We start from the raw sequence: 19,794 nt of genomic DNA on the forward strand, positions 1-19,794 counted from the left end.
TCTGCACAGTACTGTATATATTTTCAGGGCTATTTGAGAAAATTTGTGGATTGTTGCTGTCTTTCAATACGAAGAGATGTCAGACAATTTTTGCCATTTTTAGGAAGGTTTGCTGACTCAGTTTTTCCTCCCAAAAATCCAAATTCCTCATTTGCTCAAAAACATCCTACATCTTCTATACTGCTGTTACATGGTCACAGTAACAAATCTTGGAAATTCTCATATCTGTCCCCATCTTTATACTGTATGTCTTTGGCCTGCCAGCACTGTTGTCACTTAAAACTGGGTCATTTCGAATGTTTAAGCAGGGATTAAATGTATGATTAAGATCTACAAAGGTTCTCTTACACCATTTGAAAATTGTTTTTCTAAAAATTTGAAATTTCTGGACTGAACACCTCACATCACTGTAAAAGCAACTTTCTCTGATCTTACTTAAAGTTGTCTTCAGAGACACTGTCATTTCCTGACAGGCCACCTATAAGTCCTTGCCAGTGGGCCACCTCTGATAATGGCTTCAGTGTGAAGGATGTGAGAGCATTAGTAGTTGTGAAACTGGAAGATCAGTGGGTGCCTGGAAAGGCACCACTCTGCTACCTAATTGCCATGAAAGCTCTGTCTAGTTTGGTTTATGAAGTGGCTGGAGGGACTGGTACCCTCTGCGAGATTTTGTGAGGCTGGCTCCGGCTTCTCTTGCTGCCAACCACCCCCAAGGGCCTAAAGAGGTGGGATGCAAATAGACACCAGATGGAAGTGGCATCACGGTGTTGCAGGGGAGAAAGAGGAGGCGGGAGCACGGTGAGTGATTTGGCTAACCTCACTGTGTATTGTTGTTGTGGCAAATACCAAAGTTTTAAGGTTCTGTAACCATGGAAACATTTTGTTTCCATTCAATACAAAAGGAAAGATATAACAGCTAATAATTATCAGGAATATTTCATCTGTATAAAAGTTGTCAGAATATTAAAAAATCTCAAGAGAAAACTTAACTTTAGAGTTTGGCTTACATAATGCATCAGTTCTGTTACCATAAACATTTTTTTAAACTGTGCAGTGATAGCCCAGTTAACCAAGCCAGGCCTGTACATCCCAGACAACAGCAATAAATAAATGGATGGCGACTAAATTAAGAGGGAAAGGCTGACAATGGGTCTGCCTTGTTGTGCTGTTAGTTAATCATTTTTTAGCCCCTCTGGCCTCAATAAAGCAGAATAAAAGAACATAAAAGAACAATTTGGATAGCCCCAGCTGTGAATAACCAACCCATCACGCAACACAATAGACCAGTGCTCACTATAATACAGCTTGTGATCGCAGACACGCCCCTCTCTACCCACATCTTTGTTAAAGTCATCTGTCAAGCATATCATTTCCCTTTCCTCACCCCTCTTGTGTCGCCAGATGGTTAAAATCCATACTTTGCTGCCAGAACAGGAGGAAGATCGGCAAAGCGCAATTCCACATGCCTTCATTGCTCATTACTGACCAGAAGCCTCCCATCACTAATTAAGCTCAGCTTTGTTGAGGTGGGGTGCAATAGTTTAGCAATCCATGAGGATGTTCTTGCACCTGGGGAGCCTACCTGTTGCAGACCCTGACCTATCAGTCTCACAGGGATGGAGAACCGAGCTGGGATACATTAAGCCCAGCTGGCCGGTCTACACAAACACTTAAAGAAGAGGTGGCTGGAATTCACTGGGTCGTGGTACCGTTATTTTAGCTGCCTTGAGGAGCTCTGTTGCAAGACGCACCTCATTGGGTACAAAAGCAAAATTGATAGATCTTTTACATTTTAGGGTGCATATATTTAAAGTGCAGCCCTTTTGAAAACCACTGAAAACTAAAGCAAAACCTCTTTAAATTTCCCACTGTAAATCATTTTCAGCCAGCAAAAAATGTCAGGTATCCCTGAATCTGAATGGCAATTAATTATAATCATGTCTTGGGAGAGTTGGGTTTTTATTCATCAAACAGCTTTTTAAAGCCCATGAAGGGAAACTTTTGTCAATTGTACACAGAGGATAATTTTTATATATTAGTCAACTGATGTGCCCATGATTGTAATTTCAGCACTGCAAACAGCTCTGAAAAGACAAAGCTTGACTTTTTATTAATAATCGGGATTCTCTGAAAAGCTGATTTGTGAATATTATTCAGAGTGCTTCGGGATGACTGTCTATTGAACTAACTGGTGCTTGCCATTGATTTTCCCTTTGAATGCATGCCCTCTTTGAAGTTGGCTGTCTGCTGGGCGAGGCACTGTGGGAAAGCAATCAAGCTAAAAAAGTTATCTCCTCCCTTAAATTCTGAGGCTCACAAATAATCACAAATCTCTTTTTTTTTTCTCTCCAATCAATATGACAGAGACCTTTTGACTTATGTGCAGCTAAGATTCTCTCTAAATCTCTGATTGGAGTGAGTTCCAAGGTCCAGTCCAAAATGATTGTGAGAATCCCAGTCAGTCTCATTAAACACTACAAGATCTTTACCAGGCAGGTCTCATCAGGGTCCAGCACAGTGTGGAGGAACAGTCTCCAGGAAACACATGGAAAAGGTAGAGATTAGTGAGAGCATTGGGAGCTTCGAGGGAGCAACTGGGACTTGGGCTTACCAAAATTACCACCCTCAGTGGAGAGGTGGGGACCATTTATAATACTAATGCATATTTAAATGAGTATTTTGCATTGATCTGCATTAATCTGAAAAAAAAAAAAAGAATATGAAAATAAGTGCAGAATGAAAATTTGTATATGAAGGTGTTGATGGAAATTCATGAGATGCAAATATAAGCTAAATGACAGGTCCTCCTTTTCATTCTAAATATCCATGAGGTTGTGGCTAATTGGGCTTTTGTTGTGCAATTATCTAGAGTTTGTTGAGGGTTTAACTGTTCCTGATGTGAGGTGCAGCCAGTGCTTTGTTTAACTTCCTCCTCTCATGGCCCTCCATGTAACTTCAAACCTCTGGAGATCAGATAATCCCTACGCTGAAACATTGGTTCTGTCAGTCCCAGTTATGCAGTCTGCTATCTGACTGTTGATGAGCTGAACCAGATTTAGATGGAGACAAAAAGATTTCAATCGGAGTTAAAGGCTTGTCTGGGTATAAGCTATTGTGGGTGATATCTTGCCGGCAATCCAAATGCTTTGAAGTTGACTTTGAAGTTATGAGGCAATTGGAGGAAATAAGGAAATTATCAGCAGGGCGCCTGGACAACCTACTTGAAAGAGACATGATTGGACACTGCTCCCTATTGGGAAATGATGGCCATTTCACTCTGGGGGCCTCTCCTTATGGCCAGACAGCTAAATGTATAGTACAGAGATGCCAATTATGGCAATTTGGCACATGGACAGCTGTGAGTTCCCAGCTTTAATGATGGACTGTGCCAGTCCAGGTCAACAGCACATTGCTGCAAACGAAGAATCTGCTATTACTGCCACCTCCCTTTTGGAGGTCAGTTAGGAATAAGGGGGTGGTGGGCGTTACACACCTGCAGCCAGTTGGGACTCTGGATCTGATTCCTTGTCTACCTTCCACTAACCAGTTGGGAGAGAGGGGCTGGGGATGCCTCCAGCTGTCTTTGCCCAAGCCCAGAGTTTCCCAACGGGGACAAACTGCTGCAGATGACCCCAGAAGGCACAGCACCAGACCTGGACACAGATGTTCAGCCTTGGTAGCGTGTGGTGTGGTGACACATTGCTACTTCTGTGATGTTTCTCTGACTGTTGGTGCAGGCACCAATCACGCCTCACTGCTCAGGATGTCAGATATTCACCTGGCTTTATCTCAGACACACAGATCCAAGACATTAGAAACAGCCAATATGAAAGTAAGGTACGCATGAGGACAAACATTTTTATGCATTGCGTAAAATGATTATTAAATGTATATTGGTAATGGATTTTCAATAAAATAATTTTAGTTAGGTCAAACTGTTATCAGTTGTATCCCCTCCACCCCCTTCCTACTCTATTAGCAGCTGGAAGGCCTTTGGCAAAAAAAAAAAAAACAGTTGAATTTGGAAAATGGTCAAATCAGCAAACACTTGGTTAGACAGTTTAATAGAAGTAAAAGGTATTTAGTAATAGTAATTGGTGTAGACCCAGCCTGTACTTTGTGAGTCATTTTGGATAATAAAGGCCATATCTGACTCTTGTTTATAACAGATATGGACCACAGAAGATAGACGACAAGGCACTCTGCCCTGTAATTTAACTTGCTTAAATAAGCAAAATATGGTAAAGCGCTGTGTGAACATTTACCTCTAACTGATGCTTGTAGCTGCTGAGATGCAGCTCTGAGCCATAGGAGCTCTAAGTCTCTGCACTCCTAACACTGTATGAGGATTTGAAGTTTGCTCAGAGTCGGGGAGATGTGCATACCCCTCAGAGCATTTTCAGACTGCAGTCTGATCACAGAGTTCTCTACCTCTAAGTTCTCTACCATCAAAAAACACTTTCATGTGTCTTTAGGAGGAGAAGAAAGAGCAAAGCAGTGTTATAAAGGGTGATCCTGGTCTAGCTGTGAGAATTTAGGTTCTCTGTGCCCCGTACAGCTTGGGTTTAAGCACTGTGCTCGCTGCTTCCTGTGTGTGAACAGGCTAATTATTTTCATTGTTATGGCGCAATGTATGTTGTGGTCCTGCTGGATGTTTTTCTTTTTTAAAACTGCTGGAGTCAGGATTGTATCAGTTCTCAATGAGCATTATGGTGACATCTTGCTAACTTATTTGTGGGGGGGTTTATACAGCCAGTGACATCACGGGAAGTCCACTGTTATCCCCTTCCTGGCTGTCTGGAAGTAGGTTAATGCTATTTATTTTGAAAGTTCCAGAAAAGTTTGGACCGCATGTTGTAATCCATGGCTGTGGGTCCCAACACAAGAATGGATTGACTTTTCTTCTGAGGCCTCCAGAAGCAGCCCTAATCAAAGCAGATTTCCCCAAGGCCTGGAACAGAAGGCCAGGACTACACCTTCCTGCGGGTACGTCCAGGTAGAGAGAGATACCCGCCACATAGCGGGCACTCAAGGAGCCGAACATGCTCCCAGCTAAAGTCCTTTCCCACAGCTACGGAGGTTAGCTGCAAGCTAACCCTTTAATGCCCATGACAACTCCTCAGCACGGTCCACTTAAGAGGTGGTGTTTGGGCACGAAATATCAGTTTAGAGTTAAATAATTGAAATAATGTTTATTTAATGATGTTTGTTTTTGTTTGTGTTGAGAAACTCAACTAATGATGTGTTGTGTGTTGTGTTTTTAAAGTTAAGACAAACTTTATTTAAAGGGTGGTTTTTAAACACAGAAGATCGGCCATAACGCGCCGTCTACGCTTATGCATTTCAACCCTTTTATTAGTGGTATTTTAAAGGTATGTGTTTGATTCTGGTAACCAGCTATAAGCTTCTTTTGTTAGCTCCAACCGCTAACAGCTAAGAACACGTGCTCTTTGAGTCAGCTAAGGAACATTTACCCAGAAAGGTTGGTAGTCTCCAATCTAGGAAGTAATATTTCCTTAAATATTATTTTACTAAACGTGATGATAACTAATTAAACACCATTAAGGCCCATTTATCCAGAAAGGTTAGGTTCTTATTCAAAATATTTCCTTAAACATTATTTTAATATTTCCTTAATAATATTTTTTTAAATATTATTTTAATAAATAAAGGTAGCTAACTAAACACTGTTTGTCATTCAGAGGGTTGGTTTCACTCAGCAAATCATTCTATAAAATGTTATTTTATTAACATAAAGTTTTATCTGTTCTTGCATTGTGAATGGTTGTTTAAAGGTATGCCAGGTTCCGAGACTAACGTAATTTAATTTCCAGATTCTTCAAGATAATCCTTGGTTTATCAGCACAGTACTGTGCAAATGTTTTAGGCTGGTGTGAAAAAATGCTGTAAACAAAGAAGAATTCTTTCAGAAATATAAATGATTATTTTTATCAATATACAAAATGCTAATTGAGCCAACCCAAACATTCAGCCAAAGTCACGATCTCAACATCATCCAGTGTGTCTGGGATTACATGAAGAGACAGAAGGATGTGAGAAAAACTACATCTACAGAAGATCTGTGGTTGGTTCTCCAAGATGTTTGGAACAACCTACCAGTTGAGTTCCTTCAAAAACTGTGTGCAAGTCTACCTAGAAGAACGGATGCTGTTTTGAAGGCAAAGGCTGGTCACACCAAATATGGATTTGATTTAGATTTCTCTTTTGTTCATTCACTGCATTTTGTTGATTGATGAAAATAAATAAATAAAAGTTCCACAGCATTTTTTTACACTTGCATAAAACGTTTGTACAGTACTTCACAATAATAATGTATCTTGTCACATAGCATAGAGAGACAGATCAACTTAGTACCAAGGCCTGCAAATCATGCAGTTCTCAGTCTCACTGACAATGTGAAGTACTGATTGACAAACAATACTTCATTCTGGCACATTGATAAAGGCAATAAAGTATTTTTGAATTGAATTGATCTTTTCAGGGGCTATCGATCTCTTTTTGAGCTCACCCTCCTCCATGTAATTCCCACATTGTATCCTCATTAACACCATATGTGTTTGTGTAGCTGGCACAGATTTCCTATGAATGGAAAACCCTCAAAAATGAGAAGGAACAGGAAAAGATCCCAAAAATAGGTTGCGAGACAGGAGTCGGGAAAACTCCCATTGACACATTGATGGGGCAGGAAGACATGGCCCTGATGGGGGACGGGTATCGTTAATAGGAGTCACACAGAGGCTGTCAGTGGGACGTCCCAGTACCACATGCAGCTGCATTACCCTGTTCACATGTGCACGTCAATAATGATATGTGGGCAATGCATTAAGGCTTCATGAGCTTGAGCATGATTGAAGGCACATGATGCATGCATGCAATCTGTTTAATACAAGACTGCCAAAAAAGCTGAAGTTTGTTACAGTAGGGGGTTTGCAATGTGATGCATGCATCAATTTCTTTCTTAGAAACTGAATTAGGACATTAAACACTGACCTTGTAATAATACATATACCTAATTTCTTATTGTGGAAATTTCACAGTATCCACAAATACTGGTAAAAGGTGCATGGCAAGTATTCACGTTCCTTAAACATTTCAACATTTTGTACTTTAGTGGGAGTTTCTTCTAGACATACACAGGGTAGAACGTAATTGAAAAGTGAAAAAAAGTAATGGTTTCAACAAACCCCCAGTCAGTCGTGGCAGATGGCCTCTCACACTGAGCTTGGTTCTGCTGGAGATTTCTTCTTATTAAAAGGAAGTTTTTCTTCTCCACTGTTGCTGCATGCATGCTTAGTTTGAGGGCTGCAAAGTCAATGCAAGCAACTGTCCACTGTCTCTACATGATCATCCAGGAGGAGTGAATGCTACAAGTCACTGACTGGATGCAATCTGCTGCGTTTCCTTAGATAGAAAAACTTTTTAACCAGTTTAAATAATAAACTGAATCTGACTGCGATGTTTGATAGTTAGGATTAATTGGAATGTATGAACCTGACTTGAAATCTGTATGATTCGATTGAAATGACTTTGTAAGGTGCCTTGAGAAAACATGTCTTGTGAAGTGGCGCTATATAAATAAAACTGAATTGAATTGAACAATGATTAGCTCCCCCGAGTCACTACTTTGTTAAAAAACCTTTTGCTGCAGGTACAGCTGCAGGTCTTGTGTGAATGTCTCTACCTGCTTTGCACATGTATTGAGTTCAAGCTTAGTCAGAATGGATAGAGGGGCTGTGTTCACTGGGTCTTTCAAACGCATGAATATGCTTTGATATAAATCAATACATTGTAGCTCTGGCAGGCGGTTTAAGGTTGTTTTACTGGAAGACGGACATTCAGCACAGTCTCAAGTATTTTGCAGCCTCTAAAGGGAGATTTATACTTGATTCATTGTACCAGGGTGCCAAGGTGCGCATGCCAACATTAATGCAGTTGCGCCATCTTGCCTGTCTCTGCGCCTGGACGTTGCCTGGTTGTGTCACCTGGTCGTGCACCTTTCAAATTTTTGTAACTTGGCGCAGACCGCGTATACCATGCTCCATTCAGAATGAACAAAGTTAAAGGTTCAAACATTTCACACACAAATAAATCACTTCTTTGTGAACACAACAAGAGAATAACAGAAAAGAAAAACAAGAAACAAAAATAGATAAGAGAAATACGAATCACTAAGTTAGATTGTATGCATTGACAGTGTTCAAAGTTTTTATGGCTTTTTTCTTGTTAAGAGTCAGAAATTGTATCTAGGTACAGTTTTAGATCCTTTACAAAGAGGTCAAAAATCCTCTTCATTGTTTTACTTTCATGAATCTGAAACTTTGCAAGAAAGAATCATGTTGATAAGAAATGATGCTTTCAATAGTGCATACCATTTCATGTAACAATATGGTGTTACATTAAGCATTTCTTCTCTCTTTTACTACATTTCCACTGGTTACGTAGCAACATGACTTGCAGCAAACTGTAAAAAGGAATTCTTATAGTTTTCCTCTAATAATAGCTTTCTTCTTTCCACTCTTTCATGAGGCCAACTTTGTGGAGTGCACAACAAAGAGTTGTGAACACCATAGAATCGTTCACCTAAGTTGTGAATCTGTGCAGCTCCTCCAGAGTTACCATTGGCCTTTTGGCTGCTTCTCTGATGAAAGCTCTCCTTACCCAGCCTGTCAGTTCATGTGGACGGCCTTGCCTTGGTATCTTTGTGGTTGTGCCATACTCTTTCCATGTTCAGATGATGGGCGGGGAAGAGCTCTGTGAGTCACAGCTTGTAATCTTGTTTTAGAATCTTACTGTGCTTTAAACTTCTCAAAACCTTTCTCCCTAGCCTGTCTGCTGAGGTCCTTGCTCTTCATGATGCTGTTTGTTCACTAGTGTTCTCTAACAAACCCTCTGAGGACTTCATAAAACAACTGGATTTATACTGATATTAAATTACAAACACACTGTGATGAATTCTATGTCTCTTAACTTCGAAACAACAGTTCATAAGCTAGCTTAAACTTTGAGTAAAGTCAATTTTGAGATTTGCATCGTCTCAACTCATACAAGCCTAAGAACAATCAAGACAATTTACACCCAGAAGTTCAATTCAATTCAATTCAGTTTTATTTATATAGCGCCAATTCACAACGCATGTTGTCTCAAGGCACTTCACAAAAGTCAGGTACATACATTCCAATTAATCCTAATCATTGAACAGTGCAGTTCGATTCAGTTAGTTATTCAAATTGGATAAAAAGTTTTTCTATATAAGGAAACCCAGCAGATTGCATCCAGTCATTGACTTGCAGCATTCCCTCCTCCTGGATGAGCATGTAGAGACAGTGGACAGTCACTGGCGTTGACTTTGCAGCAATCCCTCATACTGAGCATGCATGTAGCGACAGTGGAGAGGAAAAACTCCCTTTTAACAGGAAGAAACCTCCAGCAGAACCAGGCTCAGTGTGAGCGGCCATCTGCCACAACCGACTGGGGGTTTGAGAGAACAGAGCAGAGACACCAAAAGAACACAGAAGCACTGATCCAGGAGTACTTTCTATGGGAAGGAAAAGTAAATTTTAGTGGATATAGCTCCTTTAGTCGTTTCACCTAGAGAGAAAGAACAGATAAACTCTGAGCCAGTTTTCAAGGTTAGAGTCTGAAAGAGAGCACATATAATTAGTTACAGCAAAAGCTAAGTTAATCACTATATCCAGGAGAGAGAAAGGGTTAAACACTGAAAGACAGGGCCATGTGGATCATCTGTAGAAGGTGAGCATTAAATTGTTGCCAGCAGAAGCTTGGACGATGCCCCTCAGCAGCAAGGTGTCACAGGTAGACACAGAGTCAGGCCAGGTGTAGCTTCTAGGAAGAGAAAAGAGAGAGAACAAGAGGTTAAAAACTAAAATAACAGCAAATAATGCAAAGTTGGAGAGTAGTGTGAGAATGTTAAACATTAAAAAACATAAACTTACATTCTGTGTAAAAAAGGCACGATAACAAGTAAAACACACTTTTAAGGGATAAACGTGTGTTATGCCTAAGGGGCATTCATTACTGGTGGACTTTCAGTTATTTTGAAATCAATATAAAATTCATCATCTTGCTTCCACTTTAGAATTTTGTGTTACTTTGTGATGGTTTTTTACATAAATCTCTATAAAATACGTTGAAGGTTGTGGTTAAAATGTGACCAAATATGGAGATTCTCCAGTCACCACAAGCCTATAAAATGTCTCCAAAAATGCCTGCTTTCACCTCACAACATAGTTAGGTGCTGATGCCCATTTACTCACCATTTAGTTTAAGAAAGATCGGATAAAAGAAAAGCGATTATATTAGATTACTTTAAATTATTAGCTGATAAATTGGGTACAAAGGGATTCTTGGCAGGCAGCTCGTTATCATACAAAGTGGCATTGAGGAGCCAGCACTCCAAGCAAACAACTTCAGAATTAAAGAACTCATTGGACTCTACTCAAATGGCACCAAGGTATTACCATGTTTAGGGTTTTCTTGCATTATCAGGCTGTGCTCAAAGCTGATAGTGAGGCTTCCTGGAAACATCATTAAACAGATGGTTCCCAGTTGGGAATTCAATTCAGTTTGTTTATATAGAGTTGAGTCACAACAAAGGTCATCTAAAAGCACAAAAATCCAACTCATATATTCAAATATAAAATCACTTCAGTCATAAGGACAGATTCAAAGTCAATTACATACTTTCCAATTCAATCAATGTAGTCAAGTTCACTTTATTATCCCAATTGGTAAAAAGAAACCAGCCAATTTATCATCAAATTTATTCCCCGGAACTTGGATCCATGTTTAGATCCTGTCAGGTATTGGTTTTGGAAAATGGGACAGATTCAAAGCACAGCAGGAATTTTGCTTGTCCTGTATTTGCTTTTCTTGAAACATCCTGTAAGTGAGCATTTCTGCATGACAGGTGACATTGTTTTTGTGTGCATGTCCTTTATAGTTAAGACAGTGACACCAAGCCTTTTTAAGCCCTGTACCCAGCTACCCTGATTCACAGCCTCCTGGGATGATTATGAATCTAATAATTAAACATTTATTGCCAACAACACCTGCTCTCTACCTCACTCTGGAACCCCCCCCCCCCCCCCCCCCCCACCCCATACCCCCATACACACACACACACAAGCCCTATACGTCCCCCCAGGGACCCCATCACAGAAAGAGGGGCGGAAAGAGTGAGAGATGGAGGGAGGGACACAGGAGGAGCTAGAGGGAGGGGTTGGAGAGTGGAGGACAATCCGAAGGGGTCATCACCACATCACTGGATTCTTTTACAGCGGCAAGAGGCTGTTGTTTAGTGTGACGGCAGACAGCATGTGAAGTTATTTTATCCCAGAACAATAGAAACAAGGAGGACAGCACAATCTGATGCTCAGAGGGAGTCGCAGCGGGACCACCCACTCCCCCACTTGAAGCTGGCAACCAATTACCACCAACTTGATTTGTTTTCTATCCACTTTTACACTTCTCTGTTTTATCTTCTCCTACGAGTGCATATATCAGAACAGCATCATTTCAATTTTCCTTAGGACAGAGAAGACAGAGGAGTCAGCTGGAGAAAGACTGTTAGGAAGACAAACTGAGAGGGAGCACCACAGAAAGGGGGACTGCAGGTCCCTCGGGGGGGCACGATGCTGCGCTACCTGATCAAGACCCTGCTGCAGATGAATTTATTCACTGACACCATCCAAAACCCATCTAATGGCACCGATCTGTTCTTCAATGAGTCTCTGCCTTCTTTTAACAGCTCTCTGCTTGACTGGGGGAACTTCACCGGCTCCAACGGTAAGTGCATGCAGGGTTTTTACATCTTCACCTGGTGTGACAGCCGGATTTGTTTAAAACAACTGGGAACTGGTCTGGAGATTCTGTTAAGAAAAAAAGTTAGCAGGAGTTAACTCACATTATGGGGTGACTGGATGTAATTGGATTTTCTGGCAGAATTCAATACAATTGCTCTCAGATCAAAGTGCGCACAGAATATCAGTAATGATCCGGTGTTTTCATTTCATACAGAACATGAGAATAAAATTCACCATTTGCTCCTTGATTCTCCTGTTATCTGGGCTGGCTAGGATTCTCACAGAGAAAGATGTGGTCATTTAACAAACCTTCTCTTCCCCTTCCTTTACTTGTGTCCTCAAAAACCTTTTCTTACTTCTTTTTCCTGTTGAAGATTTCTGTTAGCAGAGGAAGCAAATGACAACCTCAGGAGACCTGGGCTGAGAGTGAAATGTGACAGGTAGACCGTTATACCTAGTGTAGGCTGTAGAACCATGAATGCAGCCTGTTTGCTCTGTTAAATGAAGCTGTCCGCTCTCAGCCCCGTTGGGCTGGAGCTGTCACTTCTGCTTAACTTTTGCCACTGGGCTTCTCCTTCCCTCAGTCTCTTTGCAGTGGGCTCAGTTCTTGTTCAGGTGAAAATCCCCAATGCCTGTTTTTATTGGTGCAAGTGAAAGTGTGTGTGCATGTGCAAAGGGCTGAGTTAAGTCAACAGATCACCTTGATATGCCTCCTGTAATGAGCACACTGGCTTTGATGCCATGTCAGTGCATAACAATGAAAGTATGAAAGTGGCTTTCAGGCACTGAAACACACACACACACACACACACACACACACACACACACACACACACACACACACACACACCATTGTCAGGTGCATATAATATATGCGGAACATGCTATTTGGTTTAAAGGTAACAATTTCAGTCTGCCTATCCTTCCTGTTCCAATTTTGAGCTGGCTTTTGAAACACCCTGCTGCTTCCCAGCTTGTGTCCTTCAATTGAAAGTGAAGAGCCAATCAGCAGCAGCCCTCTTTGTGCACCATTTTTTGGATGTATTTTGGTACAGATAGGAGTAATGTTTGCCCTTTGATGAGTGGACATGTGTGATAGAGCAACCTCCCTGCTCCAGCTTCCCATCTTTGTAACCTTCAAGAAGCACTGATCCTGCCTCACTTCATAGCTTCTCTCATAACGTCATCACACCTTTTTTCTATTTTGTTTTCTTTACATCCCCAAGCTCTAATGGAGTGTAGATTGAGCGTGGGGCTGATTCCGTAGATCTATACAGAAAGTAAGCACAAGAGGCAATGAGGAACAATGAATCCATTGAGGGAAATCTATCTGAGGCAGATCAGCTCAGACTGGCAGGTTGATAGACAGTCGTGCTCCATGTGTATCTGGGCTCATATTCCTCAGAGCTCACAGTCACAGACATCACCTCTCCCAGTGATGGCATCGATAAATTGAAGGAGTATAAAATGAGTAGTGAGGCAGAAGAAATAGTTCTACTAATCAGTGAGATGAGGAATAAAATGTTTTTTTTATTAGAAGGGATCTAGACTGACCACATGAAGATAACCACACTAATAAACAAACACTGATATGTTATTCTCTGCTCACAAAATAAATCAATATAGCCTTTTGTATGACTCATGCCAAAGTTATCTTTGTTGTGATCCTCTGTATGGGTGCTTAACAGCCGGACTAAACATAATAGAGATGTCTCCCTGTTCATTAAGTGCTGATTCATCAGTGTGGTGTTGGAGGGTGGGGGGTGGGGGTGGGGGGGTCCTGGCGACCTGTGGTCAAACCGTGGTTATCTATGCGAAAAGCTCGATAGCAAGACAGTCAACAGACAGCTTGAGTCGGTTGACTGGGAGCTCAGAGGGAGGCTCAATGAAAAAATCAATGATGCCCAATGAACAATTTGGGAAATAATGGACAATCCACTCAAACATGGAATCACAACACTATAGCAGACTCCTGGCTCTGGCTATTTTATCTGTCACTTCTTTTACTCACTCGTCTGGTCTCTGGTCTCGCTGTTCTCCTACAACAGGAATATTACTGATAAGATCTGACAGCCACTAAAGGGTCTTACATTTCTTTTAAGGGAATTTCAGAGGTGTCTTTAAGAAATAGAAAAAAAACATTAAATTTAGAGGACTGCATTTAAGTGTTTTTTAAGCATGAAATTGAAGATTATATATTTCTAAAACATTTAAATATTAAATATTTTTTCAGTTTTAATTTGCACAAATTCTTGCTCAATGAGTTTAGAAATGTATTTGCGCTCACTCATTTCACTATTTGTTGATGACTGTACAACCACAAAATCAAAAGAAATTCATAAAGTCATTTTAGTCATAAGGGAGTTAACTACCAAGAGGTTCCCTTTTAATAAAATATTGATTCTGTCTAAGCACATTTACTGATCGATGCTTCAATAATGTAAATAAAATACATTCAATGTTCTTTCAGTTACTTACCTGTAAGAAAGTCGGAGAGAGGAGTTCAGATTTGCGGTTTCTCTGCCTGTCTTTGCTCCATATTCTGTCCATGAATAACAACAACAAACAGGGCAGTGTAAAACCCTTTAGTGTAAACTGATAGTTTAGTTGGAGCTTCAGCCTTTTGTTAACAATCTTATATAGAAAACATAGTTAAAGTGGACATATTCAAGGGCAGATGTGTCACTGTGTCTCTGCTGTCGGTGCGCACAATGACAGACAGCAGACATTGAGCGCGCACATTAAGTTGAAATGCTATGGGTCTTTTAACCATGAAATATCCAAAATGTGTCCCCAAGAAACATAGAGTTACACTTTCATTCATCCCCAAACATCAGAGCCCCATTAAATGATTTTAAAATGAGCTGTGTTACATTTTCAACAGCATTGTTCAGTTCAAAGTTCTCAAAAATGTGAAATCCACTCATGAGCGTGTTCATTTGAACTCATTCATGGCAGAGAATACAGCATGTTTGCCCTATTTGTGTTGCAAGTCCCTGCTAAATGTTGTATTTTTACTGCTTCCCCTCTTTTCAGCAACACAGTGCTGCATATTGGCTGTAATTCCCTGTAAAAATGGACAGTACTGGACAACTATCCAAAAACGTGCATGTTGGTTTAATTGGTCGTGGTTAAAAGTCAACGGATGTGAGGGTGCATGCATGGTTGTCTGTCTTCTGTGTCTCTGTGTTTCCCTTTGGTGACCTGTCTGTACCCTGGTGCACCCTGCCTCTCAGCCCCTGCGACGATTGAGCAGGTATAAAAGGTGAAGGAATGGACTCAGACGGTATTTTAATATGAGTACAGACATTGATGGTGTGGCTTCTCACCTTCTTGCTCACAACTAACATTTCTTTGTGCCCCGGTTTCACCTCCTGATTGCCGAGAATCCTTTGTATTCAGAATTAATGGAAGCCATGTTTGTTTCCAAAGTTGTTCAGACAGGTGTCCTCTAAAGAGCAGGTGTCAGAGTGAGATCTCCAAGGAAGATATTTGTGCTTGTGAATATGCAAAACAAACCTTAAAGCTCTTCACCCTTCAAACTGTTCAAGCGTAATCAATAAAGCTCCATAAACAATATTTTCTGTAGGTGGAACGTGTGAAAGAAAAAGGTTGCAAAGCAGAACTTTGGGAATGTGGTGAGCAAGTAACTCTGGGAACACTGAGCTACATCTACACCTGACAACCCCAGTGTTTAACAAGAGTAGCCACATGAACAGGGGTTTCAGGGCATCTGGAGAAGACAGTGCCTGCTGCTCTACTGTGTAATTATATGTCTGCGTGTGTATATGTAAAATAATTCATAGGCACTAATGTGGCTATTTGTCCTTTCATGGAGGTCAAGTAGATTCACCTCTGCTCTTCTCTCTTTAAAACTGTCAGGGACTTGGCAGCTCTCTGTGTGCATTTTTTCTAGGCAATTATGCTATTTCCCCATGCAAATCACACAAACGTAGTTCACAGCCGCTTTTATTTGTGCACAAATCAAACTATCAGCAGACTGATTTTCATTGCAAATCAGTGTTTCACATAAACAAGCTTGCTTACTTTGTAAGAAACCTCTGAATTCATAAACACATAGAACAAAACAGAGGGAAGAGGAATAGCATGGTGCCCACTAGGAGCTCTGACAGGAGGGTTAAACTACCTTTACCAGGAAGCCCTCGGGTGAATGTTAAACAGGGATGTTTGGTTCTGACGCAGCTGTCAGTGTATGTGCAGAGCAGCCAGCTCCAGCAGCAGAGCAGTAGCACAAAATAAGCTGTACAAGAACCAAAAAAGATGTAGCTCGGGTTCTCACGTATTTGTTTTTTTTTTTTGGAAGTAGAGAAATAGAGATACATTATTAATAGATTTCTGGTGAGGACATCATCTTAATTCATAGTGTGAGGCAGCCTCCAGGAACCAGCAGTTGTCTTCCTTAATACCTTCCTTTGCTCGGCTCTGTCCCAGCCATCGTCTCTCTCAGTAACCCGCATTACATGGACCTCAGATGCAGATACACACATGCACAGAGAAGCATGTTAATTCAAAGCCAACAGGAGAGCAGACACAGACTTGGTCCCCCCCCCACCCGGACCCCACACTTCCTGTTAAAGCAGCTTCCAATGCCAGCACGATGCTGGGATCATTAAATGTGACCTTTCTCGCTGAGCTTGTGTTGATGCTGGTGCGGCTGCAGCAGACGCTTTGTAGCGGGGTAGAAAGGGAATGTCTGATGACCACGGAGGCTTCGGTGGCGGTGGGCCACAAAAACTGTGGTTTAGAACAGAGGGTGGACGGATTTAGACCTCACATTCTGGCAGCATGAAGCCTAACAGACCCACCACTCAGAGTAGGCTCAGACTTTTCACCCACAGCCAGTGCACCCTCGGGTCAGTCTCAGCAGAACACTTTAATGTTGCAACCTATTTATTTATACCATACAGTATGAAAAAAGGTTGTGTCTTTTTACTTATGTGTTTTTACACTGCATGTAAATATATAGTTTTAACTGTGTGAGATTGTGACTAATAACAGAGATTTTTTTTTACATCTCCAGAAAGCTTGTTACGGCCAAGCTTAGCTGGTGATCAAATTACATCAAGTCAAGTAATGGTATCAAACAGGAAGCAGATACGCAAGGCAGAGGCATTATATTGTACTCGTACTCGTCGTCTTCCGCTTTATCCGTGACCGGGTTGCAGGGGCAGCGAGGGCAGCAGACTCAGCAGGGACACCCAGACGTCCCTCTCCCCAGACACCTCCTCCAGCTCCTCCGGGGGGAGCCCAAGGCGTTCCCAGGCCAGCCGAGAGACATAGTCCCTCCAGCGTGTCCTGGGCCGTCCCCTGGGCCTCCTCCGGGTGGGACGTGCCTGGAACACCTCCCGAGGAAGGCATCCAGGAGGCATCCGGTATAGATGCCCGAGCCACCTCAACTGGCTCCTCTCGATGTGGAGGAGCAGCGGCTCTACTCCGAGCCCCTCCCGGATGGTCGCGCTCCTCACCCTATCTCTAATGGAGTGCCCGACTACCCTACAGAGGAAGCTCATTTCAGCAGCTTCTATCCAGGATCTCGTTCTTTCGGTCATGACCCAAAGTTCATGGCCATAGGTGAGGGTAGGAACGTAGACCGACAGGTAAATTGAGAGCTTCGCTTTTCGGCTCAGCTCTCTCTTCACCACAACGGACCGGCACAGCGCCCCCATTACTGTGGCAGCCGCACCGATCCGTCTGTCGATCTCCCGCTCCATTCTTCCCTCACTCGTGAACAAGACCCCGAGATACGTAAACTCCTCCACTTGAGGCAGGAACTCCCCTCCAATCTGAAGAGGACAAGCCACCCTTTTACGGTCGAGAACCATGGCCTCAGACTTGGAGGAGCTGATCCTCATCCCAGCCGCTTCACACTCGGCTGCGAACCGCCACAGCGTATGCTGTAGGTCTTGGCTAGAGGGGGCCAGCAGGCCCACGTCATCTGCAAAAAGAAGTGACAAAACCTCTAGTCCCGAAACCAGACCCCCTCCGGCCCTTGGCTGCGCCTAGAAATCCTGTCCATAAAAGTTATGAACAGGACAGGTGACAAAGGGCAGACCTGCCAGAGTCCAACATGCACCAGGAACAGGTCCGACTTCGTGCCGGCAATGCGGACCAAACTCCTGCTTCGCTTGTACAGAGACCTGATGGCCCCTAGTAAAGGGCCCCCGATTCCATACTCCTGGAGCACCCCAAACACACAAACTGTGAGCTTATTACTCTGCTGGGTTTGATATAATATGCAGAAATATGTATGTAGCTGAGGACTGAATGGAAATTAGACAACATCTAAAGGAAAGACGAATAAGGTGGACAGAGAGCAGGGCAAAGCAGGAGAGTGTTCTACATATACTAACAATGTCTCAGTCAGCTGGTTCAGTCACAGTTAGGCTTTTACCTGGTGAATCCATGATGAAGTCAATAGATCATAACATGTGAGGTGCATGGCTTGGGATCGGATTAGCAGAAAAAAAAGGAAAAAGAAAATGTGGAAATGATTAGGATTCTAAATGTCAGTGTGGCTCAATTCTTTTCCTGGAGTGTTTTAGGAGGACAGCTGCCTTAAGCCACAGTGATGAGGATGATAAATGCAGTTTGGCTCCCGTGGTTGACTGAGTTATTGGAATGAATGAAAATGATGTCCTCTCCAATACAGAGAATGTCAACACTCAGTTTCAGATAAAAGCAGGCTGGGTGCAATTTGCAACTTTATTTTCTTTGATCCCATTCAAAAAAATGCTACTTCTTCCCATGGGCCTCTTGGCTGCTTCTTTTGTTTCTGTTCTCCCTCCCAGCTTGTCAGTTAGGGTGAACAACCATGACTTCGTAGACTTGCAGTGGGTCCATCTTCTCTCCGTGTTCAGATGATGGATTGAACAGAGCTCTGTGAGATGTTCAAAGCCTGGCATATTGTTGTTGAACCTAACTCTGCTTTAAACATCTCTAGAACTTTCTCCATGACCTGTCTGCTGTGTTCCTTTGTCTTCATGATGCTGGTTGTTCTACGAATCTTTTCACAGAACAGCTGCATTTAGAAAGAAATGAAATTACACAATGTTCACTAATTAGTTGACGTTTAAAGGCAATTGATTGCTCTGTATTTCATTCAGGTGTATCAGGAGTGTACCTCTGTTGCACACAACCTTTTTTAGATTTTTATTTATAAAAATAAAACTAAAATGGATATGGACCACTTTGTGCTGGTCTATCAAAGGTCTGAGGCTGTAACGTAATAAACTGAACAAAAATGTGCAAAGAACAATACCTTTGTAAGACACTGTAAGCTCATACTGAGTGGAATTCTGATTCTCCCCAATGTTATTGTTTATTGTTCAAAGCAATTCTGGATAAACTGATTGACTCTTAAGTATTACCAGTGCATGCTTTTACCTATGCTTCCCAAAATGATGTATATGTTCTGGACCCTTTTGTTCATGTTTGAATCAATTAAATCTATAAATCATACATTCACACTTAATTTTGCAGTGCAAAGAGAAAAAAAGGTAATTTTCCCCAGTGGAGCAGCACATCACTGGGGAAATGTGCTGCTCCACTGGGGAAAATGACATCTCAAATATTGCTTGACCAAAGTCCGATCTTGTATCATGACTAATTGAAAATCTGTATTCATTGCATTTTTCTCTTCCACGTTATTAGTTTTTACTTGTTAGACAAGTAGAGTTCAAAAAACAGCCGAGTAACACACACACACACATACACACACACACATACATGCATGCAAACATGTACATATACATAATGTTGTATTTTCCATCACAATAATCGATTTCATATCAGAGTCCTGCTTGTAGATGATCCTCTGAATCCATCAGATGGAAGGAACTATGCAGTGACACAATTGGTCATGCATTCCTCTGAATACCAGCTCTTACACTCAGGTTGTAAAGATCCAGATTGTGGAGGCTGTGTTGCATAC

At 41.8% G+C, this 19,794-nt stretch overlaps 1 protein-coding gene across 3 annotated transcripts in view; it reads left to right on the top strand.

Moving 5' to 3' along the window:
- The first annotated feature begins 11,354 nt into the window (after positions 1-11,354).
- Positions 11,355-19,794, top strand: part of robo3 (roundabout, axon guidance receptor, homolog 3 (Drosophila)) — a 233,445-nt gene continuing 225,005 nt past the window's right edge. The window contains exon 1 of one of the 3 annotated variants that reach the window (XM_047379127.1): positions 11,355-11,826. In XM_047379127.1, the coding sequence (XP_047235083.1) occupies positions 11,673-11,826 (154 nt within the window). In that variant the 5' untranslated portion in view covers positions 11,355-11,672. The remainder of the gene's footprint in view (positions 11,827-19,794) is intronic. The other 2 variants (XM_047379129.1, XM_047379131.1) reach the window with 2 other exon arrangements.

The sequence above is a fragment of the Girardinichthys multiradiatus genome, chromosome 11 (assembly GCF_021462225.1).
Source record: "Girardinichthys multiradiatus isolate DD_20200921_A chromosome 11, DD_fGirMul_XY1, whole genome shotgun sequence".
In the NCBI taxonomy this organism is placed as follows: domain Eukaryota; kingdom Metazoa; phylum Chordata; class Actinopteri; order Cyprinodontiformes; family Goodeidae; genus Girardinichthys; species Girardinichthys multiradiatus.